The sequence below is a fragment of the Penicillium psychrofluorescens genome (genome assembly GCF_964197705.1).
Source record: "Penicillium psychrofluorescens genome assembly, chromosome: 1".
NCBI lineage: Eukaryota > Fungi > Ascomycota > Eurotiomycetes > Eurotiales > Aspergillaceae > Penicillium > Penicillium psychrofluorescens.
Window position 1 is genome coordinate 1655740 of NC_133439.1, and position 21261 is coordinate 1677000.

At 52.6% G+C, this 21261-nt stretch overlaps 10 protein-coding genes across 10 annotated transcripts; 7 read left to right on the top strand and 3 right to left on the bottom strand.

The window, feature by feature from the left end:
* Positions 1–1531: 1531 nt before the first annotated feature.
* PFLUO_LOCUS613 (uncharacterized protein) lies at positions 1532–2557 on the top strand (the record flags this gene model as incomplete). The annotated part of the gene is made up of 2 exons (XM_073783678.1): positions 1532–1871; positions 1929–2557. The coding sequence occupies 2 exons, from the start codon at positions 1532–1534 to the stop codon at positions 2555–2557; spliced, it is 969 nt and encodes a 322-aa protein (XP_073634710.1).
* A 1223-nt stretch (positions 2558–3780) lies between these two features.
* On the bottom strand, positions 3781–5182 carry PFLUO_LOCUS614 (the record flags this gene model as incomplete). Its single annotated transcript, XM_073783689.1, has 2 exons — positions 3781–4551; positions 4601–5182. The coding sequence occupies 2 exons, from the start codon at positions 5180–5182 to the stop codon at positions 3781–3783; spliced, it is 1353 nt and encodes a 450-aa protein (XP_073634711.1).
* Positions 5183–5466: 284 nt separating this feature from the next.
* On the bottom strand, positions 5467–6219 carry PFLUO_LOCUS615 (uncharacterized protein; the record flags this gene model as incomplete). Its single annotated transcript, XM_073783700.1, has 1 exon — positions 5467–6219. The coding sequence occupies one exon, from the start codon at positions 6217–6219 to the stop codon at positions 5467–5469; it is 753 nt and encodes a 250-aa protein (XP_073634712.1).
* A 378-nt stretch (positions 6220–6597) lies between these two features.
* Positions 6598–7209, top strand: PFLUO_LOCUS616 (uncharacterized protein; the record flags this gene model as incomplete). The annotated part of the gene is made up of 1 exon (XM_073783711.1): positions 6598–7209. The coding sequence occupies one exon, from the start codon at positions 6598–6600 to the stop codon at positions 7207–7209; it is 612 nt and encodes a 203-aa protein (XP_073634713.1).
* Positions 7210–8722: 1513 nt separating this feature from the next.
* Positions 8723–9889, top strand: PFLUO_LOCUS617 (uncharacterized protein; the record flags this gene model as incomplete). The annotated part of the gene is made up of 4 exons (XM_073783722.1): positions 8723–8736; positions 8824–8949; positions 9005–9127; positions 9181–9889. 4 exons carry the CDS (start codon positions 8723–8725, stop codon positions 9887–9889), a joined length of 972 nt encoding a protein of 323 aa, XP_073634714.1.
* Positions 9890–10762: 873 nt separating this feature from the next.
* Positions 10763–11662, top strand: PFLUO_LOCUS618 (uncharacterized protein; the record flags this gene model as incomplete). Its single annotated transcript, XM_073783733.1, has 1 exon — positions 10763–11662. The coding sequence occupies one exon, from the start codon at positions 10763–10765 to the stop codon at positions 11660–11662; it is 900 nt and encodes a 299-aa protein (XP_073634715.1).
* Positions 11663–12156: 494 nt separating this feature from the next.
* PFLUO_LOCUS619 (uncharacterized protein) lies at positions 12157–12748 on the bottom strand (the record flags this gene model as incomplete). The annotated part of the gene is made up of 2 exons (XM_073783744.1): positions 12157–12494; positions 12580–12748. The coding sequence occupies 2 exons, from the start codon at positions 12746–12748 to the stop codon at positions 12157–12159; spliced, it is 507 nt and encodes a 168-aa protein (XP_073634716.1).
* A 300-nt stretch (positions 12749–13048) lies between these two features.
* Positions 13049–14320, top strand: PFLUO_LOCUS620 (alpha; the record flags this gene model as incomplete). The annotated part of the gene is made up of 1 exon (XM_073783755.1): positions 13049–14320. The coding sequence occupies one exon, from the start codon at positions 13049–13051 to the stop codon at positions 14318–14320; it is 1272 nt and encodes a 423-aa protein (XP_073634717.1).
* A 204-nt stretch (positions 14321–14524) lies between these two features.
* On the top strand, positions 14525–16935 carry PFLUO_LOCUS621 (uncharacterized protein; the record flags this gene model as incomplete). Its single annotated transcript, XM_073783766.1, has 5 exons — positions 14525–15045; positions 15101–15133; positions 15184–16646; positions 16700–16760; positions 16836–16935. The coding sequence occupies 5 exons, from the start codon at positions 14525–14527 to the stop codon at positions 16933–16935; spliced, it is 2178 nt and encodes a 725-aa protein (XP_073634718.1).
* A 1673-nt stretch (positions 16936–18608) lies between these two features.
* Positions 18609–20201, top strand: PFLUO_LOCUS622 (uncharacterized protein; the record flags this gene model as incomplete). Its single annotated transcript, XM_073783778.1, has 1 exon — positions 18609–20201. The coding sequence occupies one exon, from the start codon at positions 18609–18611 to the stop codon at positions 20199–20201; it is 1593 nt and encodes a 530-aa protein (XP_073634719.1).
* Positions 20202–21261: the final 1060 nt, after the last annotated feature.

A 21261-nucleotide genomic window follows, 5' to 3' on the forward strand; every position in this document is an offset into this window, starting at 1 on the left:
TATTATGAAGCCTGTTTCTACGGTTCGAGCTTTTGAGGGTGAGATGTAGTCATCGTAATACGGGCTGTCGCTCATATCTACATACAATCGAAGTCCTGGAGGTCTGCGTCAGCTTACGTGGACGTTAGTAGTTACGGCAGAAGTTAGTACAGAATAGATGGGGTAGTAAAGTGCAGGAGCCATGGAAATCACAAACGAGAACCATGTTAGCCTACTAGGGTTAGTCCCCTACGGCTGCAGCACGGCGTTCGTCATGTACGACATAGATGGGGACGGAGAGTACGAAAGAAAACGAGGAAGGGGAGAACGGTGGGCGTGGGACAAGCCAGATCGCATTTCCCCCTACCCCCTTCGAGAACTCTGCCTAGAACATTATATGGAGATTTCCAACATTTTACAATGACTCATTGGACGCTGAAATCCAAGACGTTCTGGGACGCGATACGGCTAAGCAGGGATCGTTTATAGAGTAACCAAATACGGATTAGGGTGGTTTCGGGTACGGGCCGAGAAACAAAGCGTGTGTCTATGGGGAGATCTGTCAACTGTGGAAATTCCCGTCTAGAGCTGAAATGTTGCCTTTGGCACTTTTTGGTCTAGCGGTATATTTGCCCACATTTTGGTCGACAAGATCTGCTTTCGAAATCAACTGTACCAATCACGTCGCCGCCCCAAAGTGGTGACTCACTATTTTCTTGGCTATGGGGCTTGAGATAGTTTCTTTGTGTAATCTATGTCACCCCCATATATATATATATATATAAGTACTAAAGTAGCTTCTTTATACTTACGCTACTTAGAAACTAGAGTAGAAAGGAGTATAAGGGGTCTATAACGTATATATAGCCTACTCACGGTCTAATAGAGTTTTAAGGGTTTAAGTTTCGCTATTATTATAGCCTAGCTAATTAGACTTAATTACGATAGTAACTTGTTTTTAGTAGAGAGCAGATTACTAAATATATGCCTAATAAGTTTAATAAACTGACTACTTAAGGTAGTAGATAATTCTCAGTCGTTAAGGGAAGTACCTACGGTTACTCCGCTCATTACGGTATTACATCTAACTCAATCAGCTTTCAGCCCGTCAGCTTCGGCCCCTTCTTCCAGAATCAACTGATTTGACCCCGCTGTCCGTCAATTCGCAACCCTTCGCTAGCCCAGCCCTATTCAGCCTCAAATTGGGCCGGCAGCAATAACAAAACTGGTTGCAGGCTCAGGCTAAGCTTTTTAGTGACTTCAATCAGTCAATTGTGCCCCGTATAACGACGGAGAAGTCCACCTGAGCCCTAAGTCAAGCCTAGTATTGTGCCAAGCAAAGCTAGCCGCAGCCTCGCGAGTACACAGCCTATTCTTAGCTATTTTGGGGTCTTAGTGAGGGGCTTTGACCATCAGAAAATAACAAATTAAATAGACCATTGAAACCCACCTTGCGGCTTATTATTGCCCCAAGTCTTCACGCCGAGCTTCTACATTTATTTTTGCATTGCATTGATGTAACGTTCGGTCTTTTGCACTGCATGCCCACAACATGGCGTCAACAAAACAATTATCGTATCGACATGTTTTCCTGATCCTTGCTCTCTATCTAATCACAATTTCACGCGCCGCATTCATTGAGCCCAAAGTCCCAGATGCCCCGACACTTCCAGAGATCGACCCCCCGACAATTCCAGAGAGCGACCCCGAGACAATTCCAGAGAGCGACCCCGAGACAATTCCAGATACCGGGCCAGAGCCAGAAGACCCAACAACCGATGGTGGCTCTGACGGTCCCTTAGTAGGTATAGGCGATCCATCATACAATCCCGAAACGGGGACTTCGGACACACCAGGTGGAACCGATCACACTCCGTTGTTCGCGGACGAGGGTTAGTTACAGCAACTATTTTATCTTCATCTATTGGCCTTTCTAACCCCTCAGGCAGAGTCTCTAGAGGAATACTCCGAACTCTTCGATGATATCACCGACCTTCTGAGCGCCATTGAATCTGCAACCTCCTCCAGCGCCGCGACATTCTCCCATCCAGCTAGCATACCCGCAACACGCGTTATCGCAGTGAGAACACCAGAACCCGCAGCCGCAACCGCAGATCCAACTCTAGGCTGCAACATCTTCACAAGCTACATGTCCATCTGCGCACCAACCACCTCAGCAACGGCAAGCAGCTCCTTCTTAGACGTCCGAGCAACAGACTGGGCCTTCGCCTCCTGCGCCTGCTACTCATCCACATACTGGGTCCCCGACGCTCTCGACAGCGCTGCGGGCGCTTGCGCCGGCTATACCACTGCAACTGGCTCGGCGGTCTCGTCGGGAGATCTAGCTGCGGCTGCGACGACTGCTTCGAGGATGGAACTGTTCTGCCAGTCGATGAGTAATGTGCGGAACCAGACCTCTACGCAGTTTGGTGCAGTTACACCTACTGCGTCTCCTAGCTCGAGCGTAAGTCCTTCGAGTGTTCATTCTGGCTCCAATGGAAACGGAGCTGGGGTGGTGCGAGTCGAGCCGTTTGGGTTGGCCTGTGTTGCTGCTCTGATTATGGTTCTGGGATGGTAGTATTAGTTTAGATGTTAACGATTTGTGGTATAAAGATGAGCATGATGGACGCGAGTTTGAAACGGCGTGGATTGTATATATTTTACGATAATGAATCACACATACTTCCTTGAGTCACTATTTCCCGAACTTGCATCATGTTTGTTATGAGACTGCTGGCCCAACACTATGGCCGCAATCATAGCTGTCTATACTCAACAGATCAAGTAAGCAGGTAAAAAGCAAAGCACAATAAGCTATGCTGTATAAGGCTAACACCCGTGGGATTTCAACTTACGCCCTCGCTTGTTTTAGGTCAAAACCTCTTCGGTCCTAATTAGTCAAGATTATCTAGTAAGACGCCTCAAAATACTTCGCGCTGTGCGACCCCTGGTTGTGGTGGCTTAAACTAGCTAACATAGCGTTGTATTAATATAAATTTTCCACGTATCAACAACCACCGAGTCCTCGCATCTCCGAGCTCGCCGGATTCTATCCCGACGCATCTATGCGAGCCATGACCCCCACCGAGCCATTCCCCGGACTGCTGCAGCCGCTTTCTGCGATGATTTCAAGTGGACGAGATCGACCAGGAACATCCGCTCCTGTTCGGCTCCCCATCGGCTGTGGGAGGCCCTCAAAGGCGTTTTGACTATGTAGTACTTGGCCGCGATCTCTCATCCAGGCCCAGTGCTCGCGATTACCTTCCCTACATGTACCTCTCTCAATGTATAGCATCTCTACTGTGCTGTGGGTGGGTATTTGATCTTGATCAGGACTGCCGTTACAATGCAACTAAAAGTAGACCGCTCATTATATATTGGCATGAGACAACATTGGTTCTTCTGACTCCTGTGGCCTCCGTGATGTAGTCACTCCTAAAAAAAATAATGAAGAAACCATTTTCGGCGCCCTTATCAGGTGGGAGAATCCAAACCTGGTGACTAATTAGGTGCGTGTCGATCTATCGAATCTAAGTCTAATATTCCAAGAAATTTTGTTGAAAAAGCGATATAAGCAAAAGCATACTGATATTGCTACTTTATCCCACAAAACACAAAAGTGAGCGGCATTAAGACCTGCTGTACACATACAACACCCGCGATCCATCAACACTCCAAAGCCATAACTATGAAAGCAGTCTGTAAACAAAAATACCCGAATACAAATAAAGAAAGAAAGGGTCAACAGTTGCAAATAATGGACGAAAGAAAGAAAAAGACAATGTGACCACGAAGAACGGACTACAGAAGAATCAAGCTGGCGCCGAACAGCGTCGAGAGAGCCGTCACCAGGCCCATGACCATAGAAGCCGTGCTCAGACCGATAGGCTTAACGGCAACAGCGGCAGCGCTAGATGAGGCACCGCTAGAAGAACTGCTGGAGGAGCTATCTTCAGACACTGAGCCTGAGCCGGGAGCTGCAGTGCCGGTGGACTGGGTGCCTGCTTCCATGCTACCGCTGCCGCTAAATCCCTTGCCCTTGCCAGCTCCCTGCGTCAGGTACTTCTTGGCAGGGGCGGGCATGGCAGGGAGAGAATCGCCTTCGACATCCCAGCTGGGCGAGTTCTTCGCTGGGCAGGGGTTAGCACCGCCGGTTGAGTTGTAGTTACCATCACCCTTGGGGTTGGCGGTCTTGGAGTAGGCGGTCTTGAGGGCGTCATAGTCGGGAAGCTCCTTGACGTTGTTGCCGCTGATCTTGACGAGACCGTAGTTGCTCGATTCCTCGGAGTACTCGTAGACCAATCCGCCAGAGTAGACGGAGGTCATTTCGGTGGAGTACAGGGCACTGACTTCCTCGAACTTGCGCTCGTTGGTGTTGCAGCCGTACTCGGACAGGAAGAGTGGAATCCCATAACCGGTGAAGTTCTTGACCTTCTGGTCCCAGCCCGAGGTGGTGAACGAGGAAGGATCACACCATGAGTAGTCGTTGAAGGCGAAGAAGTCGCTGCGCTCGTCGTCCGGGCCGCAGTTCATGTACTCGGCCATCTCCAGGCGGTTGGTGTCGACATCGGCCTATCTGGTGATCAGTACTGAATGGTTAACATGGGAAGAAAGAACCAACCGCGGAATATCCAACGGGCACATGGCGCAGTTTCCGAGCACGGAGGTAGGTACGAATATCGCGAGTGACAGCCTTGACGTAAGGGGCAGACTTGGAGGAAGGACCATCGTTGATGACCTCATTGCCAGAAAAGAAGGCCAGCGTGTTGTCGTACTTGGCGAACATCTCCACCGTGGCAAAGACGTACTGCAGGTAGACATCATTGTACGACGTCTTGGGTTCGGCGCGGTTAATGGCGTACTTGGGTGTGTTGACATCGAGAACGAGGTAGATACCCGCCTCCGCGAGCGCGTTCATGCACTCATCGTGGTCCTGGGAGTTGTCCACCGAATAAACACGAACGGTGTTTAGGCCCAGGTCTTTGAATTTCTGGATATCGCGCTTGCAGCCCTCCGCGTCGGCGATGGGATCGGCCAGCTTGGAGGAGCCGCCGGGCTGATAGTCCACACCACGGATGTAGAAACGATTGGTGCCTTGGAAGAAGGCATTGCCCTTGACGGTGATGGGGGTGACTGAGCTTCCCAGGACGGCAGAAGCGCCCAGAAGGACGGCAGTGGCCACGGAGGTGACGGTGGTCTTCATGGTGAAGTGAGTGTGATAAAGTGATTGAGAAAGAATGGCGGGTCGTCCAGTCGGGGTGTGTCAAGAAAGAAAGTGATGGGAAAAGCGAGAGAATGAATGGGAAGTGAACAGAAGAAGAAGAAGAAGAATGTAGGACGAGGAGGGAAGGAGAACGAAGGGATGAAGGGTGTGGTGTCGCACCTTCCTGGAGAATGTTCAGGTTGTGCAACTGCAAGGGAGGGAAGGAGTTATACGCAGGTACAGAACTATAGCATCATCGGTCCTTTTTACTCGGTAGAAGCTACCTACTCTGTCCTTCGTTTCTCTAACTGATTCGTCCCATGGACCCAGTCCAGCAAACCAATCGACCCATAATTCAAATTGAACTTCTCATGATGCAAATCGTGCATCTTGGCCCTGTTCCGGAAGAAATCATAGCCACTGTGCACGGTAGCCGTTTCGACCAGCTCGAACGCCAGGAAGATCCAAAAGGTAACCACATGGCTGCGCAGGAGCTGCGGCGGAAGCGAGATGGGGAGCACATTGGCGAAGATCTGCTCGATCGGATGTGCGAACTGCGCCGCCAGCGCGATCGGCGCCGTGAAGCGGTGGTGTTGCTTGTGGATGCGCTTGTAGAAGTAGGGGACGTGCAGCAGGCGGTGGCTGTAGTAGAACATGGCCTCGCGCATTAGGAGACATAGGATGGCATCGCGACATATCTCGACGGGACCGGGGAGGGAGGACTCGATGCGATATGACGAGCCGGCGCCGGAGCGGCGGGCGATGAAAAGGAGGCCGAGATGGAGGACCGAGGAGATGATCTGGTTCCGCGTCACGACCATGAAACAGCGCGCGATCTCGCGGCTCGTGGGCTGTTTCGGGGCGGGCTGAATCTTGTGCCGCTGGGAAAAAGCGGGTGCGACAGCATCCAGGCACAGATAGCAGATGGACGGGAGCCAGAAGGATAGCGCCTGGACTAGAAACGTGCCGATGAACTCGATCTGCTGGGGCGAGTAGCTCGCCACGACATTGGCCCAGTATTTCTGGATAATATCCATAGTTGAACAGATGTTGGGGTGAAGGTCTGGGGTGTTGCGGGTTTTTTAAGTAGTGCCTCGGTCCCCGTAATCGATCGTCGAAAGCCATCGCGCTAATGAAGAAATGGTGGATCTCGGCTGAGATTAGTGCTGCTTCATGTGATGATGAAGGAGAGATTAGATATAGATGTAGATCAATGTCGATGTTATCGATGTGAAACCCTAATGGCTCGCAAGCAAGCAGGGAAGGCACGCCTGCCAGGCCCGAACCATTATTTACACCTTGCCTTTTCTTCTTCTCATCTTCACTTCGTCTCTTAGTACATCACATATCCACTTTCCCCAATCCAAAGTACGTATCCTCCACGCATACACGACCCTAACTAACACCCAACCCAGATGCACAAGTACATCGAATACATGCTCAGCCACCTCTTCTCCAGCATTCAAGGCCGCGACGACAAGCTCTTCACCGCAGGACCCGCCTTCGCAGAGCACCCGGAGCCAACAATCGAGCTCACCTGCCCAGAAGTAGGCCCGTCCGGATCGCAACTCCACGTGGACCACTCAGCCGACGGTGCAGGGCTTTTCCCGGGGCTGAGCTGGCCCGCGGGCTCGGACGAAATCAAGCAGTACCTGCTTGTCAGCGAGGACCCGGATGCGCCGCTGCCCGATCCCATCATCCACGGCATCTACTACGGCATCGCGCCAAGCGTGACGGGCGTCAACTGGGAGGATCTCGAGTTGGCTGATCAGAGTGACGAGCCTTACTCCCTCAACGGCGGTTTCAAGTATGGCAAGAACCGCGGGGGCAATGTCTACATCCCGCCTCAGCCGATGCGCGGGCATGGGCCGCATCGGTATTTCTTTGAGCTCATTGCGCTCTCCCAATTGATTAATGTTACTGCGCTGAGTGCTGTGCCGACTTCGGTGGAGATTCAGGGAGCCATTGACGGGAATGTGGTTGGCTGGGGAGAGTGGGTGGGTGTGTATGAGCGCGACTGGGAGTGAATTTGATGGTGGTGTGTTTGGGCGTTAGTTTTGGACGTGGCTTGGACGGGGCTCGGTGGTATTGACTGCTTTTGATTACTTGTGTGCGTTGTAGATATACCCTTACCCAACTGGTGATCCCGCGAGATGCAGGCTTTGTATAGTATTATTCGAATGGGAACATGTTCATGCTTTCGGTTGTTCCACTGTCAGCGCAGTCCAGGAAAGGTGCGGTTATTGATTATGTGGTCAGCTTCAGAAGCTGGTTGGCCAGTCAATAACTATGCATCCGGGACAGCCTAGATACTATTACAAGACTAACCATTCTCGTACTATAGGACAACAGCCCAAGCGATCCCCCTTGACTATCATTTTCTCCTCTACCAGTAAAATATTCTTCCCCTGCCTTTTCCCCTGGCTCCCGAGGTGAACAACACTCTGTCCTACAATTCTAGTACATGAACCTGCAAGCAACGTGACAGGAGTAGTCAGGCCACGCTCAAATACCTGCTTCTGAGTCTCTTCACTTAAGTAACCATCAGTGCAACCGTCGCCCTCCCGGGCAGTTCAAGACAGATTTCCAACGAGGCCATCACACCCTATGTATCGATCTATGAGAGGTGGGCTCATGGTACTGAGACATACATAATCAACAGTTAGTCCCTGCACCACTGCTTCTGTGCTGTGTCTGATTTTATCAGGAGAAGAATTTTATTTGAACACAAGTTTGAATCTAAAGCCTTCAGTCAGGTCAGTGTAGCAGAAACATCAGCCAGGATAGTTTATTATTAATTTGTACGGAAGATATTTCCAGGAAAAAAGGCAAGGCACTTTACCCACCCGCCTAAAGGTCAGAGCAAAATATGACCCGCCAAGATAAACATAGCCCCTGCCCCTGACATGGAACGCCCCAGAACACTAAAAAAGTATATTCCGCAATCATAGTGAAAGCTCTCGAAAAGGGCAAGGCCGCGACCGCTGCACGGTGGCGTCCAGCATGAACAATGCTGCAGAATTTAAGATAGGTCACATTGGATCCATAAGAGAGTACATTATATTTATAGTTATCACTCCTCACACAGCTCCATAAGTAATTTAAGCCCTGACGCTCGACTAATTGTATGTGGCGCAAAGTAAATACGTACAATTATTCGCTAATTTCGGATCTGAGCCCGCTCAGCTCATACCATACCGCACCCCATGCACACATCCCTGGGCCCTGCAGATCGACAGAGCACACAAGGCGCATGGACACCATCCAGCTGCAGTGGTACTAAGGCATTGTTCTTGATAATATGGAGGTTATTATAACACTGCTGGGCCTATTAATACAAGGAGGGATTCCCTGGTGGTGATTGAGGAGCCGTTGATTCCTGGCATCTATAGCTGATAGTGCCAAGAGGCTTCCCAAATTTTTGATTTTGTTTTTAATTTTTGCATAATCAGCAGCCAGGATGTTTTCTCTTAGACGGATGCTGCCGATTCTCTTGCTGGGGGAGCTTGTCGTGGCGAACTTTGCATGTCTCGGTCCGCAATGGTGCGAGCCAGGTAAGGTGGCAGTGCGGAAAGAATGGTTTGTATACCCTCACTCCCTCTGGTCTTGTCTTGTGCTGATGATGGCGAATATTGTATCAGGAGTGAAATGATCGCCGCAGAACGGATAGACTATACCAGCGCAGTCGTGTGTCTGCACCACAAACCAGCCCAGCTGCCCAGCGCAGAATTCCCCGGCGTCAAAAGCCGACTCGATGATTTCGTGGCGTGCGTATACGATTAAATCGTCCTTTGCATGTTAGCTGATACGTAGTAACGATAGCACGCACATCAATTACACCCTCCGTGTCCATTACGACGGACTCTTCCTGCCCTGGCACCGGCGCTATCTCTGGCTCTGGGAGCGGGCACTGCGCGAGGAATGCGGATATAGAGGGCAACTGCCGTGAGTCTTTCTAGCCTCAGGACCCAATCAGCCGTCCCTAACCACGCCGACAGATACTGGAACTGGCCACTATGGGACAACAACCTCTCTGCCAGCCCACTCTTCGACGGCAGCGAAACCTCCCTCTCGGGCGACGGGGAATACGATCCGAATGAGCAACCCATCACAAACGGCAACCTCACCATCCCGCGAGGCACAGGCGGCGGCTGTGTACGCCACGGCCCATTCAAGGATATCGAACTACACTTAGGACCCTTCTCGCGCACGCTCACATCCTTCACGGACATCCCCTCCCCAGGATTCGCATACAACCCTCGCTGCTTCAGCCGCAGTCTCAACGACTGGGTAGCGAGCCGGTACACGAACAGGACGATCGTCGACACTTTGCTCGCCTCCAAGGATATCAATGAGTTTCTCACCGTCGTCGACCACTGGCCGCCGCGGATGGACGGGGTCTTCGGTGTCCACGGCGGCGGCCACTTTAGTCTCGGCGGAACCATGCAGGATCTCTTCGCCTCGCCGCAGGAGCCGGCTTTTTTTCTACATCATGCTATGATCGATCGCGTGTGGAGTATTTGGCAGGACCGGGATGAGGAGACACGGCGGTATGCACTCAACGGGACGGGGGTGATTCTGAATCCGCCAAGTGCACCTCTCGTCACCTTGGATACGGTGATGGAGTTTGGGGTTTTGGATCAGCCGCGCTCGGTTAGGGAGGTTATGAGTCCGGTGGAAGGTGGACTTTGTTATACATACACTTAGCTGGCAGGTCGTACATCATTAGGCACCAGGCACATTCGCCGAGTGAGACAAATGGATGCGATGATGATGACACGACTTCGATGTTGGGTGATTCTGGGCCAATCAGTGGTGCGAGTGAGTATCCACGGTTGTGAGGCGGGTGGGACCGAGCAGGAGATCCTGGGTTGTTCTGAAAGCGTCAGTGAAAATAATAATCATCATGGCCAGTGCATTTCATGTCCAGGGCGGCCAACGTCTTTCCTCTCGTGGAGCACTTGAAGGACAATATCTAGACACTCAGTCTCAAGCTTACCGATCAACGAATTGGATACCTCGAGAGCATCAAGCCTTTCTCCCCTGGCTTCTCGCACAACTTCATCCCCGCAGCTCCAAACATCAGGGCAATCTTTCCTAATTGCGCGTACGAACGCGATCAAGTCATTGGCCTTGGCGTTCTTTGCAATATTGGTGGAGTTGATAGTAAGCTGAACGAATCTGTCGGTATTGTCAAGCCACTCTACTTTTGCAACGAGTTCTTCCTTGTAGAGTTGTACCTATTCCGAACCGACAGCCACTCTCCAGCCGAGTTTCACACTGATGCAGCAGGCAAGGTTGAGAAGTCCGACACCTCATTGGTTGGCCACTGTACCAAAAATAATCATCATCGAGGTACTGCGTTAGTCCCGAAATGGCCAACCCAAGCTCTGATCGGCACTTCGGGCCTGAAGGCTCCACTGCCAATCCGGAATCTTGCTGGTTTTCTGGTTTTCATCGCTGCTCTTTCTATTTCCGTGTCTCACCTCTTCTTCTTTTTCTTTTCGTCTTCCCTTTCTTCTTCCTTTTCTCCCTTTCTTCTACCCCTTCCGCCGGAGATTGTTAACATCCACACCCACCATGCTGCGCATCAACATTCTTCAGATCTTCCTCTCGTTGATCGGCCTTCTCACACTGGTCTCGGCAGATCAGGCCCCCACCCCGACCACCGACGACCTCACCCACCGTGAGGCCATCCAGGAACTGCTCGCCAACATCAACAAGGACTCCGTCCACAATACCCTGCAGACCTTGTCGGAGAAATTTCGCGAGGGCATCTTCCCCAATGACCAGGCTGCGGCGGAGGCGATCCGCGAAGATGACGAGAGCCTCTCGGACCGCCTGATGAACCTCGTCAAGAGGGATGGCAAAAACAACACTGCTCACTCCGGCAATGCCTCAACCACTTCTCCGTCGCAGGCTAGTACCACGGATTCAACCACCACCATCACTACCACGGAGTCCTCGTCCAAGCCCACCACCACCACCACTACCACGGATTCAACAACAACAACAACCACCACCACCACCACTACCACTACTACTTCTCCTACTCCCACTCCCACTCCGACCACTACCACCACGACTACCACCACCTCATCAACCCCCGAGACTACATCTACTACAACCAGCACGGTGCCTACGACAACCCCCTCGTCCCCCCCATCTTCCACCACCCCCCCGTCGACGTTCTCCACCTCGTCCAGCTCGCCCACCTCATCCAGCTCTTCGGTCTCCTCAACCACCTCCACCCCCAGTGCATCCACCTCCACCTACCAAAGCACAACCACCCTGCCCGACGGCAGTATCAGCACCGTCACCGCCACCACCGTCGTGCACCCGAGTGCGACCGACTCCACTGCGACGGGCACCAAGCCAGCCCCCGGTCTGCAGACGGGCGCTGCAGCCCTGACGACCGGCTTGACTCGCGAGGTGATTGCCATGGTCGGCGGCGCTGTCGTGGTCGCCATGGCTCTGTAATTGCGATGGTCATGTCGTCTGTCTCTCTTCACATCCTGGAATTGGCGTGTTGACGAGGCATCCTTCGCATCTGTTTTGATTATTTCCACTAGCGTGTTGTTGTTTTTTTTTTTTTTCCTGCACATCGCAGCGCAGCAACGGTCCTTTTGCATCTCTTCATGACTCACGTCATCTCACGATCCTTACGCACGAACCACGAGTTTCCTACTTCTGTCTCTCCTTTCTCGAGGCATTTCCCATCGGCTGGCAGCGATTTCTGGTCTTTTTCGGTGATGCGGATCTGCCATTTGTACCACCGACATAGTTATCATATCTTCATGTGAATTAGTTAGATCTTATGGACATACCAGAACACTTGGTTCCTGAATATCTGGCGTAGACATGTGCATTCATTATATTCCACTAAATGCAAGGGTATGTATGTATGTAAAAAAGGCTCTCAAGCAAAAATAAGTACGAAATCCAAATATCCCACACCTCTAATCTCCTCCCTGTCACCGACCAATACTAGTAGCGCCCTGCCATCTCTCCTCCCCAGTCCAATACCTCACCACACTCTCCCACGCAGCTACATCCCCGTCCCTTAACAGCGCCGCAACATCCACGTTGAGCGGCGAGTCCGGCTGCGGATCCGTCAGCAGCTGGTGGATAGCCGTCAGCGTCGTCGAGAGCGTGTACACGGGACTCCAGTGCTCGGTGGTCAAGAGCGTGAGACAGATCTCGCCCGTCGTGAAGGAGATGTTCGGGTGGGAGATGCGCGTCGCGAAGTGGATGGTTGGCGGCGCGAGCGGGTAGTTCGATGGGATTGCGATGCGGAGATGCCAGAGGCCGCCTTTTTTCATTCAGGTTAGTTCAGGTCGGTCCAGTTCGGAAAGCTACTAGGTACTTGGGGGAAAGAAAAGACGCGAACGACATACCCTCATACGGTGTCCCGGCCACGCCTTTCAGCACAGCCTCCCAGTTGAGCAGATTCTCTTCGTCGACGGGGCCGAGGTGCAGAAGAGCCTCGTTGGGCGACTTGGTGTAGTCTTTCAGCTCGCGCAGGAGGCGTTGCGTCGTGCTGGATGAGGGTGCGGATGACGACATGGCGAGTGGCTGGAATGTGCTAAATGAAAGTCGGTGTGGTGTGGCCGAGGGAGGAAGAGAGAAGAATGCACGCGGTATTATGAGGTGAGGTTGGATAGAGAACGAATAATGCAACTGCGCTGGCTGTCGCGCCGGAGGGGGTGAAGGAGGCAGAGGAGGTGAAGAGAGGAAGAAGAAGAAGAGCCGGGTCTGGAAGCGCCGAGGTTGTACTTCCCCCAGACAAACCAACTCTCCACCAAGACTCGTCCACCACCCCATGTGAAATCGACACCAATTCCTCCTCCGTTCACTCTTTTCATCATGCGCACTTCGCGTGCCTCCAAGGAAACAGCCAAAGTGCTACAGGCGCTGTCATCCCCTCCGCACCGCCAGACGCGCAATTCCTCGCTCAACGCCAACGCGCTGAAAACGTTCGCGTACAACGCCAATCCACAAGTCAACCCCCATCCCGCTGTGAAAAGTGACGATGAGTCCTCTCTCTCTTCTACGAATACAGCAGACATCGAGGATCTGCTCGAACCGCCCTCGAAACGTCGAAAGAACAACACGGCTCGGTCGACCGCGGTTCGCAAGACCCGTTCAACACCCCCCAAGTCTGCCGTGAAGCCGGAATCCGATGAGAACCAACCCCCAGCACATTCGCGACGGCTCCCAGCACGAAAACAACGAGGCGTGGATGGTTCGGTTACTGTTGAGCCGCCCTCGAATTGGGAGACCATGTACAACCTCGTGAAACAAATGCGAGAGGAGAATCCCACTGCGCCGGTGGACACGATGGGTTGCGCAGAGCTCTACTGGCGCGCGTCCTCGCCGCGAGATCGCCGGTTCCAAACTCTTGTGGCGCTGATGCTCTCGTCTCAGACCAAGGACACCGTCACCGCTGTGGCCATGCAGCGGCTGCACACCGAGCTGGGTGATGCACCAGCGGAAGACATTAAAGTCAAAGCAGAAGAGAGTCATCTTTCTGAATTCACCAAGATCAAGACCGAAGACGGCGAAGACGACAAGAAGCTCCCCGCACCAAAAGACAGCACGCTCAATCTCGAGAACATCCTCGCCGTCTCGCCCACCCGTCTCAACGAACTCATCCACACAATCGGCTTTCACAACAACAAAACAAAATACATCAAGTCTGCTGCCCTCATCCTTCGCGATGAACACAACTCCGACATCCCGTCCACCCCCGAAGCCCTAATGGCACTCCCCGGCGTAGGCCCCAAAATGGCCTACCTGTGCATGAGCGCCGCCTGGGGCCAGCACGAGGGTATCGGTGTGGATGTACACGTCCACCGCATTACCAATCTCTGGGGCTGGCATAAGACCAAGACGCCTGAGGAGACCCGCAAGGCATTGCAGTCGTGGCTTCCGCGCGATAAGTGGCATGAGATTAATAAGTTGCTTGTTGGTCTAGGGCAGACGGTTTGTTTGCCTGTTAAGAGGCGCTGTGGGGATTGTTGCCTTGCTGGTACGAAGCTGTGTAAGAGTGAGATCAAGGGTTTGCCCAGGACGGGGATTGTTATTAAGAAGGGCAGTCCGGAGGAGGAGCCGAAGGTGAAGGTTGAGATGTCATGATCGTGGTGTCTTGTACAGGAAATATACAATTATAACTCAGTTGTGGTATATTCTGTCGGTCCAAGGCGTAGCCATTCAATTATCAACCATTCCACTCGACATGATCATTGACTGTATAGTTGACGATGACTAACTCAACGCAAGCTCCCCACTTAAGCTCCGACGATAAACGTCTTCTTCCTCTTCTTCCTCACTTCAGCCACCATGGCCTTGCATATAGACCGCAAAGACCAATTCCCCATACCCACCTGGGCCGAAAAGCAACTCGACCTTATCGACAAAGAACAAGAAGCAGAAGCCAACTCCTCCAAACTTGCCGGCACCGCCGCATCCGTCTCTCCGTCCACGCGCCGCACCCTCCAAGCAGCCGGGTATGCCCTCACAGGGCTCGTGCTCTCACAATGCCGCACGGGGATGGGCGGGCGTGTCGTCGGCGAGTTCACGCCCGACCCCGCGATTTCGGCTGCAGGCACCGATGAGAAGCTACGGCTAGGATCGCATGGCATTCGCGTTGGAGATGTCGTTCGCGTGAATACCGTTACATCTGGGGCTGCTAAGAACAAGGAGAAAGAGAAGAGTGGCGATGGGGCTAGGGATGGACCGGAGGGAGTCGTCACTCGTGTCTCGGACAAGGCGGCTTGGATTGCGTTTGGGCAGAAAGGGATGGGTCGCCCGAAGGACGAGGATGAAGCCATTGAGCAGCTGTGGAGTAAGAAGCTGTGGATGTATGTTTTTGTCGTTGTCTCTGCCAAAAGAGGTTCTCACTAATTCAGGTTGCAGCCTTAAACTCGCCAACGATGTCACGTATCGACGGTGAGATGATTTGATCCGAGTCCGTTCTGGCACCCACTAATTCGTGCTAGAATGAAGCAGACGATGACGAAGCTCAAAGAGATGAAACAAAAAGCATACACGAACTTCATCGAAATTGCATTTGGGCACAGTTCTACGTCACGGCCCGAGTACAACATGGACGAGGTCCAGTTTGTGGACCCCTCGCTGAATGACTCGCAAAAGCACGCTATTTGCTTCGCGCTGGCTTCCAAAGACCTTGCTCTCATCCATGGCCCCCCTGGCACAGGCAAAACGCACACGCTCATCGAACTTATCTTGCAGTTGGTTCAGCGCAAACAGCGGGTGTTGGTCTGCGGCCCGTCCAATATCTCAGTCGATAACATCGTCGAGCGGCTAGCTCCTACCAAAGTCCTCGTGGTGCGCATTGGTCATCCGGCGCGCTTGCTTCCCTCGGTTCTTGACCATTCGCTCGAGGTCCTGACGCAAACCTCCGATGCGGGAGGCATTGTCAAGGATGTTCGCAAGGAGATTGATGCGAAGCAAGCTAGTATCCGGAAGACGAAGACCGGCCGGGAAAGAAAGGCGATTTACAATGACCTCAAGTCTCTGCGCCAGGAATTCCGCGAGCGGGAGTCCAAGTGTGTTCACGATCTGGTGCGCGAGAGCAGTGTAGCTCTGGCTACACTCCACGGTGCCGGAGGACACCAGTTGAAGCAGCAGCAATTCGATGTGATGATCATCGATGAGGCGAGCCAGGCATTGGAGGCCCAATGCTGGATTCCGCTGATATCTGCAAAGAAGGTCATCCTTGCTGGTGATCATTTACAACTGCCTCCGACGGTCAAATTCAAAGAACCGGTGAAAGGTGCGAAAAAAAGCAGTGGAAAGGAAACCAAAGACAGCGATTCGGCCACAACGACTAACCCCGAGGACAACAAATGGACCCAAAACGTCTCACTTGAGACGACACTGTTCGATCGTCTACTGTCGATGCACGGCTCAGAAGTCAAGACCATGCTGACTACCCAGTATCGGATGCACGAGAAGATCATGAACTTCCCATCCGACCAACTCTACGAGTCAAAACTAATAGCCGCAGAAGCAGTCAAGGCTCGTCTGCTAATCGACCTACCCTACGACGTCGAGGATACCGACGACACACGGGAACCGCTTGTCCTTTGGGACACGCAGGGCGGCGATTTCCCCGAGAAGTCCGAAACCAATGATATCGGCAACAAGGAGGCTCTTCTGGGCGAGAGCAAAAGCAATGAAATGGAAGCGATGGTCGTGGCCCGGCATGTGGATAACCTGGTTGACGCGGGAGTCCGCCCGGAGGACATCGCCGTCATCACCCCATACAACGGCCAGCTCGCGGTTCTGTCGCAGATGTTGCGAGAGAGATATCCTGACCTGGAACTCGGCAGCGTTGATGGATTCCAGGGCCGGGAGAAGGAGGCTATTGTGGTTAGTTTGGTGCGCAGCAATGACGAGCATGAGGTCGGGTTCCTGCGCGACAAGCGACGTCTCAACGGTAAGTCAGCTGTCTTTCCCGCGTGGAGTCACAGCTGAAATTTTCTCCGAAAGTGGCAATGACGCGCCCCAAGCGCCATCTTTGTGTCTGCGGGGACTCGGAGACCCTCGGTCGGTGAGTGAAAACTCAGATCCCCCCTCTGATTATTCTACAAACAGTCAAATGTTGATCTCAAGATCTGTCTTACAGGAGCGGGGTGAAGTTTCTCAAGGACTGGATGAGCTTTTTGGAAGAGCATGCCGACTTGCGCTATCCCGACGCTGGGGATCTACTCCAATCAAGCGCGTAGCCAATCGAATCTTTGCAATCAATATCCCTGTAGAATTCATCATGGGATCATTCCCAATCTCTGGGAGCGGTCGATCTCCGTTGGTGAGATCTCACACTTTTTGTTCGCGATTCCAGTTTTGACTTTCCAGCCGCGCCGCACGGTCTTTCTCGCCAGGGTCCGCGCGCAGCATCAAGATCCGGAGCTTGTAGTGCAGTTCGAGAAAGTGCGGGAATGGCAGCATCAATGCCTCGACAGGGACTGTGCTATCATGAAGCCGAGCCCAAGCTGTGCAGCGGCAAGATAGGACATGCAGACCCGAAACGATGGGGTGAGACAGCACACCACTGCAGCCCAACCTAGTCCAGTCAGTCCCGCTGGCCTAGTGATGATCAACATTAGGGCGGAATTCGTCGGAGATGCTATACCAGAAGCAGCACTGCAGTGAGGGGTTGATCCAAGGGCGATAGGACAGATAGGAAGAGCACCCCGGTCAGGGTTTAATATTTGTCGAGCTGTGCCACTCGGTCGTCTCAGCTTGGGGGTTCGGCAGTAAATGATTCGTCTGCGGGAGGCCGGTCTGTGCGAACGGATTAACCATGTGGTGTTTCAGACTGGGGAAGACGAATTCTTGTTGCCGGGATTGTAGAAATAGTCTGCTTATTAGAATATAACTATGGAATCTCTGCTACAATCATCATTTGTCTTCCAGGCCGTTCACAACAGCTGTTCGTGGTCTGCCGTACTAAGGAATTAGCGCTGGGTCTACATATGAGGCCTCCCCTGGCTACTACATAACTACTGCTCTAGTTACCGTCTGCGATCATCGTTGTTAATAATTCCTCCGAATCCTGCTACACTCACCCCCTCTTCGGCAAACCCTCCAGATCTGGTCTCGGCATGACTTGATTGCGACCTGGTCTGGATCCGTTTCGGTTGTGGCGTGAAGAAAGGGCCCAGCCGCTGGTGTGGGGGGTTCACCGACTTAGTCTTGCAGATTCCCCTTTTGCAACGCCCACTTCCTCTCCTCTCTCTCTCTTCTCGTCTCTCGTTAGGTTATTCTCTCCTTGCATTTATTCTCATCTCGTTATTCTTCCTTTTCTCTCTCTATCTCTCTCTCTTTCTCTTTTCTTGTCCCTCTCTTCCCTTCCTCCGAACCTTCATTTCTCTTCCTTCCATTCTCTCACTTCTTCTCTCTTTTCCCTCAAACGGGCTCGCAAACGCCGTTCCGCCGGCATATCCTCCACGGCACTTGCAACTATGATCCTGATTATACCTGGTCATGTACGATCTTATCCCGTTTGCTCCTGCTTGGTTTCCGCCCTGACTGACTGGTTCTCTCTCGTTTGATAGCTCCGTTCCATCGCCCTGCGACTCGTTTAAGCTCGTCCCCTGGTTCTCTTCCGAGATCCGCTGAGCGGACCTGAATCATCTTGTTTGGCTTTGGTTTTTTTTTTCTCGACATTCACTCACTACAAATTCCTTTTTCGTTCGACGTTTTTCCTGCGACGACTTTATACCCCATATTCTGCGACCGAGAAGAATTCCTTGTAATGATCACCACCGAACCGTCTTTCTAATCCGTGCCGAGCTTCTCCTCGCTGTGACCGTCGGCCCTGACATAAGTTATGTCGAGAAACGCCGATCCGCGGTCAATTGGAAATCCCGCCAGCGATTCAGGGAGTCCACGACACATGTCCATATCCTCGCCTTCCGGCCCAGAATTTTCTTCGTCTGCGCCTGCGCCTTCGTCTGCTTTTTCGCCTGATACCAACAACTATGATACCGCCTTGCCGCCCATCAGCAATTTCACACAACCTCCCATCGCGCACCGCCGGACAGGAAGCACCCTGAAGACCGTCATGCGCAAGATCTTCACTCGCAAAAGGCAGAGCCAGCCGGATTGGCTGGAGGAAAGCCCCCATGAGGCCCATTACTCTGCATTATCGCCTCGAAAGTCCGGGCCTGCGGCAGAGGGGAAGTCGTTTCTGGTTATTCCCACGCCCACGCCTCCCTCGGAGTCGAAACGCAGTAGTCCTCTCTCAGAGGAGAATCTGAATCTCGCGGAGCGTCATCTGTCGCCAACATCGGCCAGCCACAGCCCATTGGGATCCCCGGGCTTTGCACCGCGCCGCCGGCGGGCGACACTGCCCAGTGTGGTCTTTTCTGATGATGGATCTCGGTACGACGAGCTGGCTCCAAGTGCGGTTTCTGACCCGCAGGATGACTGCTCGTACATACCGGACCCGTCGCGGCCACCCAGTTTTATGCACGCTCGGAGACGATCCAGAAGTACAGAGGCTCTACGAAGACTTGCGAGCGACGATACCGCATCTACTCCATTCCCCCCTGAGCCCCGGCACACCAGACAACCTAGCTCCAAGACGCAGCCGAGAGGATCGAGCTCTGCTAGTGGCCAATCTCGCAGACCGTCAACCGGGACAGCGGTGACCAGTGTCACTCGCGGATCTGGGGATCCATCGCTCCCCGACTCCGACCAGCACGCCGAGCAAGTCAGTCTGCCTCCGAATGTCGGCAATCTAGTGCATACCATGCAGCAAGACGACGGCCTCACCCTGGAGCAGCGATTGACCACCCTTGAGGTCAAGTTAATCGACCTCGAATTCGCCATTGCCCGAATGCAATCCCACTCCATCGACAGCTCCAACAACAGCGCAGAGCGATCCTCAAGACAGAAACACGCCCCTCCTCCAGACCCATTCTCCCCTCTCATGCGCAACAAACCATCCTTCCTAGGCTCCGAGGAACGCGACAACTCCCCAAGCCCGCTGACAACCTCCACGTCTGGCGGTGGTCGCCCTCTAAGCACAGCAACCATCCGCCCAGACACAATGCACTCCCGAACCGTCCGCGCAGCAACATCCACAACCTCCCTCTCGGACTACAACGGCGTCTCAATCGAGCAATACAGCGCCCTGATCACCCTCCTGCGCCGCGAGCAGACCGCCCGCCGGAACCTGGAAACCCAGGTCGCGGGTCTGCGCGACGATGTCCGCCATGTGCAACGCGCAGCTCTGCACTCCATGGAGCTCGGCACCATGTACCCGATTCATAGCGTCGAGTCCCAGGAGTTCTTGCGTTTTCGTCGCGCGCTCGACGATTCAGACACGTCTTCGCCTATCCATGCGTCGGATGAGAAGCCCAATGGGTTCACTTTCGATAGTGACTCTGAGTGGGACCGTTCGGATAGTTTGCAGCGCGATGATCCGTTCGGGTATCCCAAGTGGGAACGGGGTCAACGCGTTGTCACGGCTCCGATGATCTGATTCGGCTGTTCTCGAGGAACCCAGTGGATCGGATCAATCGACTCCCCTCGCCGAGGGAAAGGAGGATTTTGTTGTTCGTACTGCCTGTCTGCCAACTCCACCGGCAAGCATTATGATCAGTCCCTCTGAACGCGCACAAGATACGTTCTAGACTTCACACACATAATTCGAGCTTAACTCCCCGCTTTGCGACAGGATCGCACTCTTCCACTCCCATCATATACATACGATTTTCGCTTCTTTTTCTGCCAAATGGCGCTTTTGACATGTCGGCCCAAGGGCTGATACAGCATGATGTTTTTTTTTTCCACGTACAGCACGCAGTCTGCCTACATGTGATATGTGCATAAGCTATTCAGAGTTTGGTTTCTATGCCGTATAAGTTTCTTTTGAGTTTCTATTCTTGTAATTTTGTAATTGATAGATGGGCGGTAGATGGATCACAAAAGGCTTAGCACTGAGATAAGCGTTGCTTTACCTGTACCCACTGCTATTGACTGCACACTTCCTACTTTACTTGCACTCCCATTCCATGCGAATCAGTACTAGCGCGGAAGGTAGTGCATCTTTCTCTATGTACCTCTAATCATCCAATACAGAGACAATACGAGTTTGCGACACTATGGCCCTAGATTTCACAAAACCACTACCTTCTATCTTCATTTACTCTACCAAAAATGAACATTTAAAGCGTGTTATTAATGCCATCAGTAGGGGAGCCTCTTTTAATAACGTCCATAGTGAGTTTATATAGGATTTAGAGGTGTTATGATGCCATATCACGACTGGCGGGCTACGGGTTGGGATCAAAAGAGGAGAGTAGAATTTCGGTATGAAATGACACCTCAATGACGCCTCGAAACAACCAGAGGTACATAGGGTAAAATACGCTATCTTCTACGCTAGTACTCTTTTGTATGAGATGGATGTGCAAGTAGACTAAGGGGTGTGTTAGTAGTGGTAGGGACGTGCATGTAAAGTAGCCTTGAAATGACATGTCCGCTCTTGAAAAGAAGACCAGAACCTAGGCCAATGCAAGGTCCACACCCGGCGGGCAGAG